Raw genomic sequence first — 25,285 nt, forward strand, 5'->3', positions numbered from 1 at the left:
TTATTCTTTACATTTATGTCATGAGTTCCTTTCTCTGTGTCCTGAGAAATGACTTCATGACCTCAACAGGAAACCCGGGCTGGACAATGCATTTGTTTAAACTATAAGAAATGTTTATGAAATATTTAAATAAGAGCTGAGTGATAAATATCATAACCACATTTACAGATGCATCTGTAATGTGTATTTAATTTTACACATTTAAGTGGATGCATCCACTTAAATTCATAGAAAAAAAGGACTAATTATATATCTAGAATTACACCATGGGTAATACGGGAACTCAAATTTCAAACCAAAAATGTGAACTAAAATTAGTTTTATACTGAAAGAGTTTGCTCTTCAAAACATGTTTTAGTGATACGAGTTTCTCTGAGAGAAAAAAACTGTCTATTTACATTTGAATTAGTTATTTCATCATTTCTTTTATACCAACACATTACAATTTGTGAATTCTAGAAATGCTATTTTATTGACATTGGTAACGTGCTGGAATAACTAGGTTTTCTGTACTTGAAAAGAAAATGATTGGGCAGAGTATGCTGATTATTGGTTATTAGAATGTAGAAAGAGACTGACAAAGTGAGTTGCTAAGGAAATTAAGGGTTTACTTTCTCCAAAATGTGCTTATAATCACATTGGCTTTTCTGTATGTTTGCTGAAATGGTCTGGTATTTAGTTGGGAAATAGTTTATCTGTTTATTTTGATAATGATAGTGTCTCTAGGAATGGTTTATAAGTACAGATGATAATAATATACCAATGCCATTTTGCTGTTAACCATAAAAATACAACTGAATACCAAGCATTCAACCTAGTTGAGTTTTCCCTAAAGACTATTGAAAGGGACCTTCAAATGTTTCCATTAAAAACATCTTGGTGAATTTTCCCCAGGTTCTAACAAGCTATATCAAAATAGAACTCATTTCATGGAAAAAAGGAATCCCACAGCACTTCTTTTTAATAACTGTTCAGCTACAAAATTTTATTGGTATCTTCTTATGTTCCCTCTAGAGGATGTAATGCACAAAAGCATTGCCACGGAACATATAAAATTACAAATGAAATTTATTGTAAAAAGTAGAATGTCTTCTAGACTGGTGTCAGTATTTATTTCATTCATAAACCAAAACCGCAGTATAATATATTCATTGTCAGCAAGTTCATGTGTGTAAATTGCCATCCAATGTTATTGACTGATATAAGACAGATATTGAAAAGACAATTTAAATGTACTCTTCCAAACATAGACTGTTCCACAAAAGCACTGTAAAAACTCCTTCAAGATTTTGGGTTGTGCTTGACATTTACGGTTAACTACATAATTTGGTCGTGTCATAATCCACTGTGTTTGGCAATTTGGCATTAAATGCCTGCAGGGCAGACTGGATCCTCACCACCTCACTAGTAGACAGCTTGAGTCTATGACGAAGCAAGCAAGAGAAAAGATCTAGACGACGCTGACCAGGTGGGGAGAGTTTATTTACACGGTCTCTTATCTCTAGAAGTTGCAAAAGTGCTGAGTCCTGGGATCCCTGAGTATAGGGGTAGTCCAGCTGCAAAATCAGGTCCCGAATTGCTTCGGGGTCAAAGTGCATGCTGTAGCCAAACACTTGAATGTTATTGATTTTCATATAGCCCAGGTTCCGGGAAGGGTCAATAAATTCCAGAGGTTCGTAGTAAATGCTCTCATTGCCATTGGGGCCACTGGACTTGATGCGACTCCTCAGGTAGATGTGGACGGTCTCGAAAAACGTCTTCCATTTGTTCCCCAGAGTCAGCGACCAGTTGTAACACTGCAGGGGGAGGTCCAGCTTAGTCCGCTCCCAGTCTGGAAAGCTGTTTTCATTCACAGGCATAAACCAGCTCTCAGAGTGGCTGCCTCCGAAGGGATTGACATAAACAGCCAGCACTGGCTCCAAGGTGCTGTTTTTAGTTAAGCAAATCTGTAAAGAGAGCCCCAAGATCATGTGGACTAGACTTGACTTGTACTTGTTGCTCTTCAAGGTGAGGAGCATGCGCTTCCGCCAGGAGGGGTCAAACCAGCTGTTGAGGCGCATGTCGTTGCTGATAAAAATGGCATGGACTTCGAGTCGTCGGTCTGTTTTCTGCAGCAGGTATTTCATCTCGAGGTCTTGCAGGTCGGTCTCAAAGCCGATGTAGTGATCCGTGGCCTCGGCGACCTCAGGCTTGCAGAGCCCCTGGCTGAGCATGTAGCCGGTGTTGCAGGCGCCGCAGCGGGTGCGGTTGTCCGGGGCGCAGGTCAGGCAGGCCGAGGCGTCGCCCACCGTGCAGGGCAGGAAGGCCGTGCAGACCACCTGGTCGTTGGGGCACGTGCACGAGTGCGTCTCTTCCGAAAAGCTGCCCAGAAGGCCGTTCTCGTTGCAGTAGAGAAAAGACTGGATGCGAGTGAGCCAGTAGGTTGAGGTTCTAGAAATACGAAAGAAAACGAATCTGTGTAAATACAAATTCATTGTGTCCTGCAGTAAAGTTCATCTTAGCTCTGAAAGCCGCACTAGCATTTTTTTCAGGTCATCTCCAGCCAGGTATTTAACTGAGATGAAAGATCCATGTAGTTCATAATTGAAAAAAATTTATAAATATTTATGTATTTATTATAATAAATATATTTACATTTTTAAATATGAATACGTATTTATTTATATAACTATTATAAATATGTATTATATATTTTATTGATGTATTTTATGTATGAAATTTATATATTTTATTGATATATTTTATATATAAAATAAATGCTTTATATATTATATAAATATATAAATATTTAAATATATTTATAACATACACATATATAAATATTAAAATATAAAATAGTAAAATTTATATATTATATAAATATGTAAATATATTTATATAATATTCATATATTTATATTATATGTATTTTGTTCATCACTGCACAAGATTACATATAGAGAGAGATATTTGACTTGAACTGGAATACCACATGGAATACCTTCTGAAGAAATTGCATGCCATCTCACTAGTATACTTGGAAGCTGATTGTGAATATAATTGGTTTGGCTATTGTTTTGAAACGATGTCCAACAACAGGAAATAAAAGTGGTTTATCATAAAATATCTAGAGTAGAATTAGAGTGTACAAATGACAATTGTTCATTCATTCACTCTTAGCTTCGTAGAGCACTAAAGTTGCAGGCAACTGAAATAGAAAGTAAATAAAAATGAAAGAAAAATAAACAACTCTAAATTGTCAATCACGGTATTTAAATCCTGGGGTTTTATCAACATTGAAGAACACGTACCCACTGAGAGGGAAAATATTATTAAAACATGTTTGATTTTATTTTCCCAGGCTGCTCAAGAAAATTGTTGAAAGTATCTCATTAAAACCAACTAGGAGTTCTTTTAATAAGGGTTAAGTGTGTTAGTTTAATGTGTTTGATTTGAGTCATTAACATTTTTTCTTATTTATACCCAGAAATCAGGCTAATCATGATGCAAATCTAAGATCTTACTTTTCCTGTTTTTGCACATTATTCAAACTCTTTTCGTGTGTTTAAAATCTCAGTAAAATAATGAAGGAAAAGTGAGTAGCCGTGTAATCAGATAATTCTTTGATTTTATAGTGCAGCTTTCTCATACTAGCTGTATGATCATGGAAAAGTTGAACAGTTTCTATAACCCACAGTTCTCTCATGTGAAAAATGGGAATAGCAATATCTTCCATAGTGAGTTCTTGGGAGAAATAGGCTCAGACTGTATGCATGTGGTTAAAGTATTGCAAGTGTATGTGTCATAGTAGACACTCAAAAATTGCATCTCTTTTTGGTATTCTTATGCCTTTTAGGTGTTCATTATTTAGTACATATGAGATTTTCTTTAAAATGTGTCTATTGTACTCAATCCTTTAGACTTACTACACTGCTGCCATTTTAAAGAATTCGTATATGCTGAATACTGGTAAAATACAGGTATTAATCTGTGTAAATAATCAATAAAAACAATTTATTAAGATCTTCAGAGCAATATTTGAGCTATTTGTATTATACATTCATTTTTGGTCCCTGCTTGTCCTCCTCTTGCAACATAACACTTTTTGTTTTAAGTAAGCTCTTTCCTGTTTTCTCAAATAAATTAACTAACTCCTTTATTCCCTCTCATAATGTTTATTTATTTTTCTTCATAGTGCCTTTTTTCACTTAAAACTTCATATTATTGTGCACTTACTTGTTTATACTCCATTTTTCCCATTAAATATAATATCCGGCTTGCCAGAACCCTGTATGATCAGTTTATAACTATATGTCCAGTGCCTAGTAGAATGCCAGCAGATTACAGCCCTTTAATATTTACTGAAGATTGAATTAAAAGCAACGATGAATTAAAGGAATATTTTCTTAATAAGTATATTTTTAAGTGAAATATACTAAATTGCACATTTAATACAGTTGTGAAGACCTTGCTCTCAAGTGGCAGGAAGTGGAGTTATACAGCATACACTTTGACATTTGCACAATTAAATACATAAAAATCGTTTCTTTTCCAGCTTTCCTTAAATCTGTTTTCTATAGATCCAGAAGAAAAAGCCAAACCAAACCCAATCAAAACATAAAACATTTTCCTCTTATTTCTCTCATTGAAAAACACTGACTGGAAACCTAAAGCTATTAAACTCATTTCTAACTTTCTCTATATACTTTAAAAGTTCTCAGAAAAATTCTCCCAGAAGTGTGCACAAGAGTTGTGAAATAGCAATGATATGAGGCTCTTCAGCACTTCATGAGCCTTCCATCTATATATGAGTCTCTCTCCTCCTTTCTGGTCCCTTGTTATCTCGTCACAGAATAAATGTGCAAAAAGCTTCCTTTTTTTGGTTTATAGAATAGCTTGATCGATTATTTCAGTATTCAGTTCCAGAATATAGAAATTATTACTGATTCGTTATCTGCAGCTACTGATATATTATTCCATCAGTTCTCTCTTTCTCAGTCTCTCTCCAATTCTTTCTCTCTCTCTTTCTTTCTTTCCTACCTTCCTCTTTCCCTCCCACCCCCCTTTCTCTCTCTCTTTCTGTAGTTCCATTTATGTCTAATATAAAGAATATAAAATATATTTCTTATCTGGATTGAAAATTATATTTCCTTCTCTGAAACCAAAGCACAAATTCCCTGAGCCAATTCATCTCTCACTGTAAGCTCTAATCATGCTTCCAAATCATAAGGACAAACAACAAATGAAATAAATAGACCTAAGGCGAAAGGCAGTGCTCACAAAACTAGGGCACTGTAGAAAGAATCATTTGGACACTTTAGAAAAGCAATGGCTTTTCCAGCTTCCAGTCTTTTCCAATCCTTCTCACATCCCTGCAGATGCATTACTGACGGAATGTGTTTCAGCTTTGTAGGTTTCAGCTTGTCATGTATGAGTATTGATAACCCGGCACATTGTCAAAGTTCCCGAGCCCTGGGACAGAGGAGCCGGCGTGTGGATTTGCTTCCCGCTGCTTCTCATCCTTTGTCCCCCATTCCCTACCTTTTGACTATTTTACTTATTTCACAAGTCGGGAATAGATTTTTAAAGGAAAAAGTTCATCAGTCTTTTCTTTACTCCTTGTAAAATCTTGGTGAAGGCAGCGGTCAAAAATAGAGAACAGAGCCAATTTCAGCATTGTAAATGGATTTTTCACTTACCCAAAAGATCACATAGCTTTCATTTTTTCCAACTAAGTAAAATTGAACTGTTTTTTATTTACTTTAAAACTTAAAATTTTCCTTTGAAGACAAATGTCTTCAAAATCAAAATTAGGCTGTATCAAACTTTTTTTAACTCTATTTCCTTTTATACCTAAATATTAAAACAAAGATAATACCACATTTTTTGTTCTTATATGTAATTTTTATTCACACAAACTATTTAGGGTCTATGAGGGCTAAGGATAGAGGATGTGATGTTGAAAGATGAACTACCAGCAGGCAAATCTTTTCTGCTTTTTATCAAACATGTGGCATTGTTCCTGACATCTACTTAATAGTGCTGCAAATAAATATTTACTAAATAAAAGAAGTTAAAAAGCAAGGGAGAAAGGAGGGAGACAATGAATAAGGAGGGAGAGAGAGAAAAAGAAATTAAAGCGAAGGAACTATGGATTATGAAAGAACAGAAGAAAGAAACCAGGGAAAGACAGAATATTAAAAAAGCTATTGACGTGATAATTACACTGATATTGAGTAGTTCAAGGAGTATTGGAACTCCTTATCTATCAGGAAGAGAGTTAGCATTTTGAAAATAATTTCTAAAAAAGCTTTTAGGGGATAGTCTTACAAAGAAGAAAATACTTTCCAGAGTTAAGTTAAAATTATTTGGAAAAAATATAATTAGCTAAAAACCCTGTAATATGTTTATATTTGAGAAATCAGGTGGAATACTAATTTGATAAGTTTAGGTGACTATCTAGTCCAGTTGTCTCTGTTCAACCTGTAATATTCCCCATGTAGTTAAGATCTCTTTTTCACAGGACACATGTTATATGAGGATTAAAGAGCACTAGACCTAGAGTATGAATACTTGATTTCTAGGCCAGACTTTACCCTGTGACCTGGACAAGTCACTTAGCCTCTTAACCTGGAACAGAAACTTTTTTTTTTTTTTTTGCTCAAAGAAACATTGGTTCAGATTTTGATTCTGCATGACCTTGAGGAATTTATATACCTTTCCAAACCTTCATGTGTGCATCTGTGACTTCATTTGCTGATCTACTGTCAGGATGAAATGATGTAACATATAAATCCCATCATCACAGAGTCTCATGTGGTAGCTGCTCATAGTGAAACAACAGAAATGAAGTGCTTACCTCTAAAATTTCGCTGTTATTAATATCAACTAAGATATGGTCTTATCCCTGTAGTTTTGAATGATGTGAAGTGTAATTGGTGAAACAGACTCTTGGGCCCCACCCCAGACATATTATAAGAATTTCTAGGAGTCAGGTCCAGGAATATCTCTAAAATATGCAGTCCCAGAGGGCTGTTATGTACACAGAGGCTGCAAGGTTCCCATGTATGAAAATTAACAACCAAAATAGCTATTAGGGGCTCTTTAAATAACAGTTAGCTGTCAACATGTAAGAATATGTCCAGAAGAAAGTAGTTAAAATTTCTGTAGAGAAGAGGGCTACGGCAGATGGCTTTGAATTAAAATGCATTTGGGGTTCTGTGACCACCATGTACGTTAAAATTTGTAAACCCTGCACAGAAATTTTTGGCATACACATACACAGAAGAATAAACCAAACATTAAACTCTACTTATTAATAGATGAATTCTTCTATGGTACAGAAATATTAATTAACTATTCAGTGAATAACTCTCATGTCATGGGTCAGCCACTTTGTATTCATTATTTTTAACTCTTCACGGTAGCTTATAAAGGTTAACCCCATTTTAAAATTTGAAAAATACTGAGGTTCATAGTTTTAATGACTTTCTCAGTTATGTATCTATTAAGTGTTACAGTGAAGACAAACTCAGAGAAGTAAATAAAAATATGATTTTTTTAAAATGTGTGTCGAAAGTGTTGTTCCATGGGATAGTGAGGAAAAGTGCATAACAAATGACTTTAGGAAAATATCTGTTTATTGTCATAGCTGGACAACATAGATAAAATAACTCTTAATTATGATATAAAGTTTAGATTCTTGAGTGACTGTTCACTATACTGGCTTTGATCGATTTTTGGGAGTCAAATTATCAACTTAGAATCTTGTTTCACTTACCTCATATGTAAAATGGGAATAAAATATAGGTTGTTGTAAGAATGAATGCACAATTGCAGGGAAAACACTTAAAAGAGTGCCTCTGCACAGAATAAAGGGAAATAAATATAAAAGCTTATTATTATTTTGTTGTTGTTAGGAAGATCAGCCCTGAGCTAACATCTGATGCCAATCTTCCTCTTTTTGCTGAGGAAGATTGGCCCTGGGCTAACATCCGGGCCCATCTTCCTCTATTTTATATGGGGGACGCCTGCCACAGCATGGCTTGACAAGCGGGGCATCAGTCCATGCCAGGGATCCTAACTGGCGAAGGGGCCAGCCTCTGTAAATGCTTATTCTTACTATCACTTACTACTAGTGTTATCTTTTAAATAAATATCATTGTATGCTGTTTCTTTATTACAAATGCTTTTTTCCTCCAGAAAATGAAAATTTTCATTTTATCTTCAACAATTCATGCATTACACGCATAATATTGCACTGTATCTCTGCATTTCACCTTTATCAAATAGACGAGGTTATTGACAACACGATCAAGACTATATTTAAAAGTACATGTATTGCCTCTTTGTGATAGTTTTGAAACTCTCAAAAATCTGCAAAAACAATATTGCTCAAATTCAGGACATATATTCTCATGGGTAACAGTTTGCACTGATGTATTAGAACATATGTTGATACAAAAACAATCATGTCCTCTCATGGTTAAATCCTCTCTGAGCACTAATAATCTTATTTCAAAGGTCTCTTATTCCAACCTTCTAATCTTTTGTTTCTATGCAAATATGTGTGATGTGTATCTGAACTTTAAAACCTAAACAATATAACTTCAGCATCTTTTTGAAGTTAAATATTATTATTTTGGGTAGGGCATTTCATTTCAGCCTTCGTAGATTGCTCTTCTCAGACTCTAATACTTTAAACTTAATATGAATCTGGGATTGAGCAGCCTTAGTCTTTTAAACAATCATAAACTGATTATTAGCTCAGTCACAGACAAATAATACCAAATAATATTCTGTCACTCGCCCTCTCCCAACTCTGCTGCTCTGTCCATCTCAGTCTTGGCAGTGTGGCTGGGGGTCATGTTGACACTCCCAACACACATTAGTCTCACCCCTAAAAATAATTTTACACGCTGAGGGAAAGAATGTCATTGTCAAAGGTCCCTCAGCAATGAGTCTCCCAAGGAAGTGTATATATATCACATATGTATATAGATAGACATCTATAGACCTATAGACATGTATGTAAACATACACACACATTTTAATTTATGAAACAAAATTCAAGTATCTACTAATAATTTTGGCTTGCCAGGAGGACAATGAAAAAGTGAGTGAAGCAGTTGAAGATATAGGTTATATTTTAAGGATAATATTAGCTCATGATAACATTCATTGATGTTTTATCAGGTGCACAGTACTTTTACAGACAGTATCCCTTTTAATCCTCACAATTCTCACTACTCCCTAAAGTGAGGCTGCTTGCTACCCCAATTGATAGATAAGGACAAGAGTTGTAAAAGCTTAAATAAATAGAATTTGCCAAAGGTTAAACAGCTAGTAAGTGATAGAACTGAAAGTGTATCCCTGGTCTTTATTACTTCCAACAATTTTTTAGATAGGACACCAAAAGTGCAAGCAACAAAAGCAAAAATTAATAAGTGGGACTACATCAAACCAAAAAACTTCAGTCCAATGAATTTGTAGTTCATTTGACTGGTTGAGTGGTGCATGCAGAAAAATCTGCTTACATCTTAGAGAGCTGCTGGAACATTTTGTCCACGTCTATGCTGCATTTGATACTATGGTTCAACAAAACAATCGACAGATATGTCTTTCTTCTACTTATGACATGAGATATGAAAAGAAACAGGTCAATATCCAAGGGTGTGAAACTTGAGGCACACAAAGATGAACACAATTACCATAAGTAAAGAAAAGACATTAACAAAACAAAAAAATATCCAGTTAGAGTCCACATTTAATTTCCCTCCAAAGATTAACAAAAATTGAAATATTTTGTCCATGAAATCACATTAGATATTAAGTTAAAAAGGCTTAAAAAATATTTATTATGTGAAGTTCAAGCTATTAAGTGGTTAGTGTAATTGAGGGATATTGACACAAATGCAATTATTTTGCAAATATAGGTAAATCAGGCCTCTCCTACATGCTTTCATAACATGCTGGTGTTCACCCACTGTAATATTCATTACACCAAGTCATTATTACCCAATCATCTGTATCTCTCATTACATGATACATGCTGTGAGGGAAAAAGATGTATTTGTTTACTTCACCATTTTATTTCATAACACACCTAGATCAGTTCGTAGTGTTTATGATTAAATTCCCTTATCACAACCTTTTAAACTTTTATTGATCTTAAAATCTGTACATTATGGTTCCAAATTTGAAAATCTAAACAATATAATTTATGATCTTAAAAAAAAAAATTTATGAAGAGACCATTTCATTTCATCCTTCATAGATCTGTTCATCTCTGACCCTAATATTTCAAATTAAATATAAATTCGACATAAATAAATAAATTAATAAACAAGAAAGGGAAGAAGCTGAAAAAGCAAATTTAAGACCAAATTGGAAATGTCCTTGGTTGTGTTTTCTTTTTAGTATTGCATATGATTTTCTTGATATCCAATGAGTGATAAACTTTTGGAAAAAATTGTCTTATTTTCATACTATCTGTTTTTTAAAGTATGTTTTATGACCAACTTCTCATCAATTTAGAGAAAACCAATAAAATGTTCTTGTTGGACATTGAAAACAAACCAAACTGCAGCATTTAAATATTTTAATCAAATTTTAATGTGTTTCTAAAAGTGATACTATTTATATTTAAAGCACATTTTAATTAAATTAACAAAATTTAATTTGCCCAAATCTGATGTCCATCTATTTGTATAACCATGAGCACAATTATGGTATGAACTGTCTATGATATGCCTGCATTTGTGCGATGTGTGCCTCCAACCGGAATGTCTCTGAATTTATCATTTTCCTCCCTCTTCATACAACCATCATTCTTGTCCACAACGGTGGCTATCAATTCATACCTTTGTGCCTCAACTAAAGCAAGAACATGGTTTCTGGAGGCCCTGCACCTGCTCTTTTTGCATTTTATCACATTTATGTACTGCCAAGCTACTCTTCTTAAAATTGATCCATTCCTAATTGCATGACACCCCAATATTTTTCATAGAAAATATAAGTTTTGCCTGACTTTTGAAGCCCTTTATAATCTGACAACACCTTCCTTTCAGTACTCAATAAAATATATTCTCCATTTCGGTTGCCCCTGTTCCCTTCCCTAACTGTGTCATGCTCAATTTCAACTACACTGAATTTTCTTGTCACAGAATTGGATGTCCTTTTTCCTCTGCTTAGCCAATTCAAGATGCAAATTGAATCATTTCTACTCTAAACAACCTTTCTCAACAATACAACTTACAACAACTTAATTCTTTGAATGAGTGTATCAGTTATCTCTATTACTATATTTGTATTTAAGCCATGTATAACCATATACTGTTGTTTAATAGATTCTTATCTCTTTATTTCAACTAAAATATATCATTCATGATAACATCTGTAATTTTCTACATGTTAGTTTTCTTAATTGGAATATAAGCTCCTCAGAAAGAAGAAAATGAGTGTTGTTTCACTGGAATCCCTAGAGATCAGCAAAGTACTTTACCACCCAGACCCTCCAAACAAAATTGCTAAATCAAAATTGAATTATGGATTTATGTTTGTGGAAAACTGTCAGAGGGATTACTCTTAAAAACTATTCAACACAAAATGCCAAATAATTCTGGCAATAAAATTGCTTAAAATGCATTTATGATCTGGAAAAAAAAGATGGAGTAAACTTTGGAGGTTGAAATTGAAGTCAAAGAACAAATATGAAGGAAGATGTTGGTATACCTGATCTAGAGGTTTTGGTGGCCATCTTGGGTATAGGAGACAAAGTCTAGGATACTTGAAAGGCAAAAAGTTGAACTGGGGATCCACTATATAAAGCCGGGCAGACAGACGCTATGCACTTAAAGAGTCAGCTTAAAATCAAAACAAAACAAAACAAACTTCTAACAAAGGAAGAGAGCAAAATGAGTGCCTGTGTCACTGACTGACTGCCCAAAGTAACTCAAAGGAGGTTTCAGAAGCAGTTAACTGTTTCTCAAAGTTGTTTTTCCGTTATGTTAAGAGATGCAATCAGCAACCGCCCTGAACCAGTGCAAACCCCACCACAAGAGAGACACCTGCACAGACGGGCCCAGAAGTGACCAAAAGTTACATTTGCTTCATTTTAATGTTAAGATCTCCATCCTAGGACGAGCTTAAGCCTTATTAGCATAACGTGCTATAAGCACGTTATAAGCATGGGAAAGCAGGTTTTTAAACTACACCTGTGGGAGCTTATACCCACTTTCACATGTGATGACAAAACGTCCCTTTTGTATATTCATTCCCCATCTGAAATGAAAGACCTCTGCTTTCCCTTGCTTGGGGAGCCATGGTTTGGGAAGTAATTCCGCATGATCTCCTTTATTTGCTGCAAATAAATATTTCTTTGTGTGACAACTACTTCTGGTGAAGGCTTTGATTTCAACGTACCAAGAAGAGAACCCACATTGGTTTGGTAACACCTACCTTGACCTCATAGTTAGTAGAAGGGAAAATACATAATCTATAAATTCAAAAAATACATAATCTAAAAATTCAAAAACACAAATTAAAATAATCTATTTTAAAGTGCTCCAAAATTGCTGTATTGTGGCAAAATTAAACATACATATATATATTCTAGAGGAATACACATTTTGTAAAGAACTTGAAAAGCCAATATAGATAAAATTATTTTGATCATGAGCTCACAATCACAAATTAAAAAACACATAAGGAACCAAGGTACCAAGAGTAAAAATCAACAAAAAGCAGAATCATAAAAGCATAGGCTACAGAAATTGGAATTGATGTTAAAGTTAATTATCAGCAATATGTTTAAATAATTTCAAAGGAATGTAAAATATGAGAAAGGCACCAGGAACTATCAAAACAAATTTGAAAATGAAAGAAATAACATCTATAAGATAATGATGATGATTTCAATTTAAACTTCATTAGAAGGTAAAATAGCAGATTAGCAAAACTGAGCTGAAAATTGGTGAATTAAAGAGAAATTAAAAATGATACTAAGAATATATACCATAGAGAAGAAAAGAGATTGAATATATAAAACATATAGAGAGGATAATATGAGAAAACTAATAAATATCTAAGCAGAGTTCCAGAGGCAGAGAGTAGAGAAAATGGGGGAGATTCTATATTAAAATGATAATAAATGAGAATTATCCAAAATTGATGAAATATATGAATCTTGAAATTCCCAAAGCACAAGAAATTCCAAGAAGTATAAGTAAATAAAAATGTACACCTATTCACATCATATTTAAGATGCAGTTCATATTATATACAACAAAGTTTTGTTATAAGTAACAAAAAATTATAGGTAACAAAATATAAAAATATAAAAAATTATTTAAAGGACATTAAGGCATAACTAAATCAATACATTTATATGTAATATTCACAGATATAAAGACTCATTCAGAAAGATATCAATTCTCCACAAATGTATTTCTATATTTAATGCAATTCCAATAAAAATTCCTACAATTTTCTTTTTTTTTTTTAATTGAAAATCTGGGTAATACCAGAGTACTTGTCTTGGATCAACCCTCCCAATAATAATAATTATAAAATTTGAACAAAATAGATAGAACAACTAGATGAAGAGCTATAGAAGGCCCAAAAGAGCCAAAAGCTAAATGAGTTTTTAACCTTAAAGAAGGGAACCACACCAATTGAGAGACTGAGATTTGCCCTAAGGGCACTCCCCAATCTGGGCATCAAGGGGAAGATGAATTTAAATCAGAAACTACACTCTTAATGGCTTGATGTGTGAAGGATGGAAATGGGGAGCTGCCAGAGAAGCTGTAAATGGAGGGAAAGAATTCTGAAAGAAGAAAACAAAGAAGAGGGAGAACTTGGAATAAATTCCCCTCAAATCCGTGACTGACAGACTTTGAGGAGTCAATCAGCATGTGAAAGCTGAAAGACCGGAAATGCTTAATAGAGATTTTATTTCTTGCCTATCACAAAGAAGACAGTGTTTGCAGTTTAGATATCTCCAAGGTAGACTGGCTTGATAAACACCTCTGGCTTTACCTTCAAATCCCAGAAAAGCAATGTCTTTGTAGTAAAGATTGTCACAAGACTAAAGATTAGCCCTAAACTCAGTGTTAAACTGAAACAAATTCACTGTAATAAAATGTTAAACAAAATATCTACAAAGACACTGTGGCCAAGAAATTATCAAGCTATCTGCCAAATTAAAAATCAACTTTATCCCAATAAAAATAACATAATTCAGAGTCAATATATAATATCATCTATAATACCCAACATAAAATACATAATTATGAGAATTGTGAATAAGCAAGTAAATGTCATTCATAGGAAAGAGACAAAGCTATTAATAAAAACAGATTGAAAGGGTATATTACTAATATTTACTTAAAAGCATATTAATGATTTTCAGATTAAAAAAAAACTCAGAGAATTTGTCACAAGAAGACCTAAACTAGAAGAAACAATAAAGAAATTCTGCACACCGAAGAAAAATGGAAATTGGATCAAGACGAAGGAATAAGGAGCACAGAAAATGAAAACTATAAAAATAAATAGGAAGAACTATACATATTTTTCTTCTCTAATTTCTGTAAAAGATAATTTAATGTTTAGTGCAAAAATTAGAAAAATTGTATTCTGAGGTTTAACATACCTAGATACAGAATACATGATAACCATAGAAAAAAACAAGTGGGTGAATGGAATTATATTGATGGAAAGTTCTGTGAAGGATCAGAATTTGCCACCCTGAAATGTGTCTCTTTGGCTTGATTGTTTTTAAGAACAAAAGATTCAGCAAGAGGGGCCAGCCCAACGTTCACAAGTTAGGATCCCAGGCACGGACCGATGCACTGCTTTTCAAGCCGTGCTGTGGCAGGCGTCCCATATAAAGTAGAGGAAAATGGGCACAGATGTTAGCCCAGGGCCAATCTTCCTCAGCAAAAAGAGGAGGATTGGCAACAGATGTTAGCTCAGAGCTAATCTTCCTTACAAAAAAAAAAAAAAATTCTTGGTATATAATCCCAGTTCTCTACTTAGTAATAAGGATACCCATATACTACCAAAAGCAATAACTGACATTAGGATCATTCTCTCTTTATCTTTTTGTCCATCATTCTTCCTGCTCTCATTTTCGGTGACTTCAATATCCAGTCAGAAATTCCATCTAACAACTTGGTCTCTCAGCTCCCTCACATTCTCATATTCAACAATTTTGAATAACTTCAACATCTGCCACTCACTTATGTTTTTATTTTCACCATTCCCTATGTTGGATTCCATGTCCTATAATCATAATAATACTTTTGCACGTATTTTCAACTCCCTGCTTTCACTTGGCAAGACCCTAACACTGATTAAACCCAAATCTTGGCTTACTCCGTGGCTACATCACAACAGCTATAGACACAACCATCTTGACTGATCTTACTTTAAATTGATAATCACAAATCTCAAGAGATGCTCTAGGGCTACGTTTTAATCCCAGTCCACTACCCCAGTTGTTTTGGTCTCCCTCCTTACAGGATGAGTATTTTGCACACAATTGTTTGTTTTTACGTGGACTCACTTTCTCACTCCCATAGGTTGGCTTTACTTCTGATTTAACAATCAGAAGAGAATTTCTTTATTGTTCTACCAGTAAAACTACCAATCTACCTGCTTCTAAATCCACATGTATATTCTAACTTCTCTCTGATTGCAATGGCACAGTTGCCTATACCCTTCTTGAAATGTTCTCTTCACTTGGCTTCTTGGACACTCTACTCTTGGTATCTCTCCCATCTCCCCATCTCACTGGCAGCTCTTATTTAGTCTCCTTTCTTAGAGTGTCTTCCACTTTCCAATTTCTAAAGGTTTGAGTTCCTGAGGGTCAAGTTCTCTAATATTTCTACTTTGAGCTACATGCATTACCCAAATGATTGGATCCACGCTCATTATTTAGTTATTGAATACTAATACAGGTTGATGATGCTCGAATATGTATCGTCAGAGCAGATCTAGTTCCTACATTCAAAACTAATATATTCTGCTGCCTATTTAGTTTCTCCATTTGGTATTATATGTCTGAAAACGAACCCCTCTTTCTCTCCCACTCACACAAACATGTGCCAATATTCCCCATCTTAGTGGAAGCACTCACAGGCTTCTTCCAGTTGTTGTTGCCCACTGTCTTGACCTCTCTCCTTCTCTCATATTCAACAGTCAATCTGCCGGCAGAGAGTAGATTGAAGAGTAGTCTAGAGTAGATGAAGCCAGACCAAAAGGGAGGTTATTACAGTGGTTCTTGTGAGAGATGATAGTGATTTGGATTAGAGTAGTAGCTTTGAGTTAAAGCCAGACAGAGGTGATGAGAGGGAAAAAATAAGCAATATTATTTATCAATCAGAGTTTATTCTCCTATCTCTATCTTCATTCACAAAACCACTCTGGCCACAAATCTGGAAGAAGCATAATTTCCACTCTCCATCCTAATCCCAAACTGAATATTTGCAAATGTCATTTCATGCAAATGTCAAACAGTACCTCCAAGGATAAAATGTAGATATTGCAGGTATATATTTCACATCCGAATGAACAAAAGTGATCCCATTACTAACACAGACAATTTTCCACTTGCTTCTTTATCTATAGAAAGCAAATTCCTTGTATTTTAGAATAGTTCCTTCCTTTAACTCCTTCGCTTTCCACCACCAATATTCAGAAATGTTGAGATTCAGTCTCTGAGCACCTGATTACACTATCAATATAATAGCCGATAAAATATTTTTTTTCTAAATTTTCCTATTTTCCCTGGCATAAAGATAAAATACTAGACTCTGTTTCAATATTGGATGAACAGCCACTCTGGGCTGGCTATATGTGTCTAAAAATGTTGTGATGCCAATGAACCTATTTGTTCATGTGTAAAGTCTAGATAATTTTATCTTACCTTTTTTACATTGTTACTGTGAAAATAAAATTATAGAACATATAAAAATTCCAATGAAATCTATTATCAAATAATTTCTGCCTTCCAAATTTTTCAATATCTACTCTATTTATTCCCACTTGAGAAACAGTGGAATGGAACAGAACGGAACTATTTTCAACAGTTCAAATATTTCATTTAGAATTGAAGTTTTAGTTGTTAAGACAGAACATTTCTGCACTGATACAATAAGTACAATAAAAATGTATGATAATATTATCATCCTCATCCTTGAGCCATTTCTTCCTATGAGTTCTTATCAGTTTACTTCCTTTACTGGTTATTAATCTAAAGAGTTTTTCTGGATTCAATCCACATCCCTCAACTTTTCCTCCCTTATCACACATTCTCAGCATGATCATATGTATCCCCACAACTTTAATTACCATTTCCTTAGTCATGATTCCCAAATGTATAGGCCTAGCTTAAATGTTGATCTGAGTTTTAAACCCACATATGTAACTACCCTTTAGACATTCCCATTTAGAGTAAGGTCCCATAGCCAATATTAAAATTAAAGCAAGATGCCAAAAAATGAGTGCATCACATCCACTCCAAATCCTTGCGTCTCACCTACTCCTCCCTAGTAACTCAAACTCGTTCTCATATTTTACATCTTGTTTAAATTAATTACCCCACCAAGCACACCACTGCCCAAGCTAAAAATCTGAGAATCACAAACCGTCCTTGATTCTACACCTCTCTTCAAGAACTCAAAACCTCCCTCAATACCTTCAGCCATTAAAAATCAATTACCAACTACAAGTAGTTTAGAATCTTTATCCACATCTTGAAGATGGGCTGTTTGCTCACCACTCACCATCTTTTTACATTAGCCTCCTAACTCATCTCTCTGGTTTTGCCTTGTTTGCCCCTCCCCCACAACCCAGTCTCCACCTAGCACTCAGAGATAACTCTTGAATATGATTCTCATCAAGGCATTCTCTTACCTACAATAAGTCAGTGGCCCCATTGTCTCAGGTAACAACCAATACGTACATCTCAGGCATAGAATACAAGGTCCTTTGTGATACGGTCACCATCTACCTCTCCAGTCTACTCTCTCATTACTCTCTAAGTACTCTCTACTCCATTGTTCATCTTACTTGAATCCTAAGACATTTGGGACATATTCCTGAGGGACCTTTTTGTTGTTTAAAAGAGTACATACAATATTCCAGTTTAAGAGACCCCGGTAGTCTCTCAGATAAGACTGAACACGCTCCAGTCCTCTCTGGGACATTTCATTGAAATCTCTCCCCACTATAGTTAAAGACCCCTCACTCTTTAGGATTTAACTAGGAAATCATTTCTCAAAAAAGCTTCATATGCACCCTCAAAAATTGATCAAACTTTCCTCCTATGTGCTCCCATAGTACCCTGTACTTACTCTTCCCTCTGAATTTAACATAATTTATTGTAGTTCTCTGATTACCTTGTGCTTTCGTTCAGAAAGAGTTGCTTCAAGACAAGATTTGTGCCTGGGACAGTGTTTGGCACAGGGTAGATATCAAAAAAAAATTGTCTTGATAATAAATGACAAGAAACTTGTAAAATCATGCTTTTATATACCACACAAGAAAATCTGCAAATCTGCAAAGCATTATAGTTATAACTTATAAGGCTTCAGTGTTATGTATATTATTTATATCCTTCATAATATTGAACAACTATGGGTAGTGCAGAAATGATGTTTATTCTATAATATGAATACCATTGTTGTACTCTAATCACAAAATTGCAAAGGTTTCGTTGAACTTTCTGTGGGTTATCAGGGTGATAGTGCACAGGAGCACTTTCAGAGTGCTGATGTAATCACCAGTCTTTACTATATAGATAAAGTAAATGTGAAGTAACGTTGAAAAAAATAGAGTATCTTCTAATTCAGAAATTGGAACAAAAGAATGTAATTCAGACTGATCAATGGTATTAACATATGTTTAAAACTATTTATCTAAATAAAGGGGATGGAAACACGAGAACAAAGAAAAGTGGGGATTCGGTGTAGTGATATTTGGCAAGGTTTATCTAGCATCATCAGGGCACGGGGTTGCTCTTACAAAATCATGAAGGGGCTCAGATCTCTTGGCAAGTTAATATTTGTGACCATGAATGCTCAATGCAATGGCTTTAAATGAATATTGCCTAGTGTTGAGGATAAAAGTCCCGTACTCTGAATCATAAATGTAGTTAATGATTAAACCACAAAATCACTAGAAAAGAATAGGTGCTCATGGCCCTTAAAAATGTCACCTTTTATGAGAATAAGCAAATTTTGTGGTTTGTGTGTGTATGTGTCAAATGTTGCTAAATTTATACAATGATTAAAGGAATGACAATTCACACTCTAAAAGTTGACCAGGGTGGCATGCTAAAACAGCAATAATCTGTGGCCCTATTCCACACGATTTTGTTCATCAGGAAGAAAAAGTTCATAGGTCTTGCAGTGGACTGAATGTTTGCTTCCACTCAAATTCATATGCCAAAATCCTATTTTCCAATCTGATAGTATTAGGAGTTAGGGCCTTTGGGAGGTAATTAGGTAATGAGGGCAGAGCCATCATATATGGGATTTGTGCCCTTATAAAAGAAACCCTTGAGAACTATCTCACCCTCTTTCCACCATGTGGGGACACAGTAAGAAGATGACCATCTATGAATCAGGAAGTGAGCCCATATCAGTCCTTAGAACTGTGAGAAATAAATGTTTGTTGTTTAAGCCACACAGTCTATGGTATTTTTGTTATAGCAGCCTGAGTTGATTAACACAGGTATTAACATCTAATTTTTCTACCAATTTAATATTACATTTAACTCTGTGGAAAATAAAATCAGAATGTATCAAATGACTATTTAGAAAACAGAAGCAATCTAATATGTCTAGCCTTCTTTGGCTTCATTTTCTAGACAAGACTACAGATAATGATGAATTAGCTTAAATGACCATTCCACATCTCTTCAGAAAACAAATAGTGCAGCAAACCCTTTAATCATTGGGTTCTCAGACGGACATATAATGTAGAACATCTCTCTTTCCTCAGCGCACAAGTTGTTCCGTTAACAAAAATATCATCTGATTGGGAAAAAAAATGAGTCATTCTGGATGATATCAGCAGTGATACAAATCAAATGGGTATTCAAAATGGACTGTTCTCTTTTACTTGCAGGGTAAACCAAAACAATACAAATGGGAGCCCCTTATCAATTGGCAGAAAGAGAGAAACTCATATCACTTCAAGAGCTTAATCTGTGCTGTTGGCAGGAAGGAAAAATCCACAATTTTATTCCTTAGTGTGGTCAATTTAGCCTTAATTTAATTTTTGAGCAGTAAATCCACTTACAAATCATTTGAGAATTAAGTACCATTAATTTTTTTGCTTACAAACTTATCTTAAATTATCTTTGTTTTTCTATTCATTTATTACCTTTGTCTTTTGTTGTCTTTTGAGAATAAAATGATTCCTTGGAGAATAAGAGGAAAAAGATACATTATATGCAAATAACTGCTGAAGCCATGATGTGAAAAGATTAGACGATTAATTTCTTTCACGTGTTTACATATGATACATGGAGTAAGTACCTATTCTAATAAAAATAGTTTGACCTTATAAAATCATATGTAACTTGCAAACCAAAGGATAACAAAGGCCATTCCAGAGAGAGTTCATCAGATCCACGGCATGTATATACTAGAGGTCAAAACCACATTTTCTCCAGTCCACAGAGCCGCCAAAGTAATCACACATTCCTCATGTGCACTGTTAAGTAATAACCATAAATACATAAAGAGCACTTCCTATGTGCCAGAGACTAGTTATTTCACATATATTAACACTTACTTAGTCCTTGCAACAACTCTATGAGGTGAGTACTATCATTATCCACATTGATGAATGAGGGAGCTAAGGTACACCGGGTGCCCCTTAAGGGACAGCACAGATTGTCCATAAAAATGAGCCAGAGCCCATGCTCTTCACCACTCCACTATACTGTCTATGATGTTCCTGGCCCAAAAAAGATATAAAATGAAAAAAAGTTGTGATATGATATTTTTCTAGACAGTTATTAAGGTGATGGTTGTCTGAAATGTTTTGGCAGCCCAGATAAGCTTTGGAAAAACGTGAACGACAATACCGTTTCTGGATTAACCAACAAAGTGAGATGAGGATGTTAACTCACACTGCATCTTAATACCATCATGGTATTTAATAATCTCTCTACAGTTTAGCCAAGGGCGCTCTACTAAAACTCATCTTTCATAGATTACACAAAAATCAGGTGTCAGTGACAGTCATGTGGTATAAATGAGATTCTGAAGTGACTTGGATCACGGTGTTCCAGAGCCATTCCATCTGCTCAAGTGAAGAAAGAGCAGACCCACCTCAGTTTCTCTTCGGAATCATAATGAATAGATTTTTAGGTCGCATGTATCTTCCATGAAAGAAAAACAACAATAACAACAACTAAGTGGACATATGGCTAAAACCAACTTGTCTTTGATTCTGGAAGTTAAATTATTATTATGAAAACACTTAATCATGTTTCCTGATTCTTCTAGCATAGGATAAGCCTGTTGGAAAACAACCACGTCGGAATCATAATCACTTTCTCATTAAATGTTTAACCGAGGGAAGGGAATTAGTTTGGGCTTTATGATAATCACATCCTTATCTAAATACAGTAGTTTATTCAAGATTTTTTCCCATTCTATTTTTACTTATGACATCATCTTAATATATAGCAGAGTGTTTAGTATCTGGTTGTGTGGGAGGCAAAGGAAAGCTGAGGATGTAAGTGGGAAATAACAATATGATATGTAAATTGAGAATGGGTGTCTCATTTGCTGTTCATTGTCTATCCAATATCCACAGGTCCCTTCTTCCTACCCTGAATCTTGATTTTGTTCAACGCAATGTGCAAAAATAAAACTACTTTCCCAGTTTCCCCTGAAGTTAGAGGTGGCTGTGTGACACAGTTCTGATACAAGCAGAAGTCTAATATGGATTGCCAATAGTTACTTTTTACAGAATTCCTGTTACTTGAAAAAGAAAAATTTTTATGTTTTCAGGCTTCAGTTAATAAGTTTTCTGTTACTTGTAGTAGAATATTGATGGCTAGGAACAAGATGAAAAGTTTCCGAGAAGCATTCAAACTTAGAAACTAAATAGTCCCTTGATCCTGCTCCTGAGACATCAAGAAACCTGCCTTGCTTGGAGAATGAGGGACATCTCAGGGGGAAGCAACTTGAGGGAATTTGCACGCTAACTGGGAAAATGGTTTAACAGAAATACCTCAAAAAGTGACTTGGAATTTTAGCAACTCTAAAATGAAAGCCAAGCAGGCCAAATTCTTGGAACTTTTGTGGAATTAAAATACATAAAGACTGACAATCTGAAACAGAAAATTGAGTCTATTGGCTCAACGAACAGGTGATTTTATGCCACTGAACAAACAGTCCAAACAACCCAACAATCAAGGAAAGTATTAACAATGCGGGAAAGAATGTGTATTCTTCAAGCATTATTGGATATGCGTGAAAGCTTTTCAATGTTTGTTTAAAATAAAACCTGGAGGCATGTAAAAAAAAAAAAAAAAAACCTTTTAAAAAATTAAGTATGTGTTTTTAGCCTCCATTAGCCATAGCCCTATAATGCAATGTTTTTGAAACAATGTCAAATTAATGGTATACTGACCAACAAATACATACTAAACTTTTTAATCCAGTGTATGCTTTTCCTCTTCCAGTGAATCAAAAGTCTCTTTTTAGTGTCTTCCTAACAGTATTTGGACTCTTATAAAAAATGTTTTATTTCTCATTTCAGTTTATTCCCACGTATATCACTCCTGTAAGTGATCTGAGGTACAACCTCGTCCTATTCCTCTAAATTGAAAGAAACATGTCACCATATATCAATGCCTTAAGTTGTTTTGGTGAGAACTGTGCTGAAGCTTTACATTCCCCAGGAAAGAACGTAGGATTAAATCAAACCTACAACTTTCATTTCAGTATTCAAAGCACAGTTTTTCATGTGAAAAGAAAATAACATAATATATTTTCTTCAAAAAAGTATTAAAAACAGTGGTACCAAATCCTTCAATTTCTTCTCCCACTCGACTCATCCTTTCATCCCTCCTTCTTCTTTTTCTTAAACTATCTTTGAACACTCGTGCAAAGTGCTTTAGATTATATTATTTTTATCTAGAGAGCATATAGGTTGAAGTGGTACAGACTGTGCCTATAACATAAAATTCCAAAACAATGATCGATTCTTTTGTCAAAAAGAAATAGACGAGGAAAAGAAGGAACATAAAGCAAATCTCTTTCATAGAATTGTGCTAATTAATAAAATCAAATATTTATTTTTAAGGATACATATTTTGTAAGTTTTTATACACTGATGCACTATCAGACACTTGGAATTCCAGAAAAATAGAGTTGGGTAAGAATCAATCAGAAATAACATCACCAGTTTCCTACAATCCTCCATCAATTAGTGACAAAACTAAAACCAGGGAGCATATTCTTATTATATTGCCAATACAATAGAACAACAATGGCTGAATTTGAAATCTGGAATGGGACCTACCCAGGCCCGGGTTTGGGGACTTTCAAGCTGTGTGATTTGAGAACATCGTTAACCTCTCTGGGAATCAGTTTTCTCATTTATGACACAAACTAGGTTGTAATAGACTATCTTTAAGTTTCTTTCCAGCTTGAACACTCTAGTTCTCCAGGTTCCACCTGAAGACTCAATAATTCCATGTTTTTCAACTAACAATACTTACATAATATCCCTAAAAAAAAAAATCAGTACCTATGAATCAGGTTATAGTAACTATTAAAAGTCTGTTAATGAGGGGCTGGCTCGGTGGCATAGTGGTTAAATTCAGTGCACTTCGCTTCAGCTGCTCAGGGTTTGCTGGTTCGGTTCCTGGGTGCGGACCTACACCTCTCATCAAGCCATGCTGTGGTGGCGATCCACATACAAAAATAGAAGATGAGCAGGGCTCAGGGCCACTCTTCCTCAAGCAAAAAGAGGAAGATTGGCAGCAGATGTTAGCTCAGGGACAATCTTCCTCACCAGAAAAAAAAAAAAACACAAAAAGCCTGTTAATGAGAACTTAATAATGCTATCCAAATGGAAATAACCAACTGTTGTTCTACTCAAATATTTTAGAAACAAGTTTGCCACATTGTGTGTGTGTGTATGTATTTACACTTACATTAGTCTCTTCTGTATACATTGTGATTTTATTAATACCTAATAGGATCATATCCTCAGATCAAAACCTTCCAATCGCCTCATTTAGCATAAAAGTGGAAATCCTCAGAGCGACCTCTAAGACTCTGCATAACCATGCCCCCTACTGCTCTCTACTCTCACCAGGATTTCTTTCCCCTCTCTGACTCCACACTAGCTTCACTGTCCTCACATTTTCCTGAACACCACTCCTTTTCTCCCGCCTCTGAGCATTTATATTTGTTGTTTCCCATTCCTGGAACTTCCTTGCCCACACATCTGTATTTTATCCTTCTTCATCCCCCTCAGATGTTTAAACTCGTATTTTCTCAGTGGAGGCTTTCTGTAGGTATCCTATTAAAAATTGTTGGCCACTCCAGCCCTCCTTATCCCCCTTCATTTCTTTATTTTTCCTGTAGAACTAATTTTTCCTTTCATTTTAAATTTCTCTCCTCCCAAGTTGCCCGCAATGAAGGTAGAAATTTTTATCTCACTTGTTAACGGTTATATTCCCAGCAAGACTATCTGGCTCATGGTACACACTCAGTAAATTATGTTGAAGAATGGGTGAATTAATTCACTTAGAAACTTTATAAAGTGAGAGACACATTAAGTGGACACAAAAAAGTATAGTCTGTTCAATTTGCTTATGTTCGATTTACAGAAAGTTCTCTTAGATATAGTACAAACGCTTCTCAGCAAAGTAAAACACTTTTACTTGAAAATTACTACCCATTTCTTTGCCCTTTTGCTCCTAACTACATTTTTTAGTTCAACTATTAAAACTCCACTCCGTTCCATATTCTTTTATCAAGCACTGGGATATTCGGCATAAAAATTCCACTTGGCAGAAGTTTTAGAATAAGGCAAAATTGAAGAGCAAAGAGAAGGGTCAATCCTTGAAGATATTTCTCACCTATGAATTGACAAATATTTCTAGTTTCCAGCTTCTTATAACATGCTCTGGATAGCATCCATTTGCCTTTCCCCTAAAAAGTAAATGTTTCCCCAACCAATACTGAAAAATCTCTTGTTTTGTCATCAATATCTGAGTTTACTATTTTCCAAAGTTTCTTAAAGAAAAGAAGTTGGGAAAA

General features: G+C 34.8%; 1 protein-coding gene across 1 annotated transcript in view; it reads right to left on the reverse strand.

Annotated features, from left to right (window-relative positions):
* Nucleotides 1-1,018: 1,018 nt before the first annotated feature.
* BRINP3 (BMP/retinoic acid inducible neural specific 3) overlaps nt 1,019-25,285 on the reverse strand; it is a 387,516-nt gene continuing 363,249 nt past the window's right edge. The window contains exon 8 of the mRNA XM_058533704.1: nt 1,019-2,430. Coding sequence (XP_058389687.1) covers nt 1,314-2,430 — 1,117 coding nt within the window. The 3' untranslated portion in view covers nt 1,019-1,313. The remainder of the gene's footprint in view (nt 2,431-25,285) is intronic.

Source organism: Diceros bicornis, chromosome 38, assembly GCF_020826845.1.
Source record: "Diceros bicornis minor isolate mBicDic1 chromosome 38, mDicBic1.mat.cur, whole genome shotgun sequence".
NCBI lineage: Eukaryota > Metazoa > Chordata > Mammalia > Perissodactyla > Rhinocerotidae > Diceros > Diceros bicornis.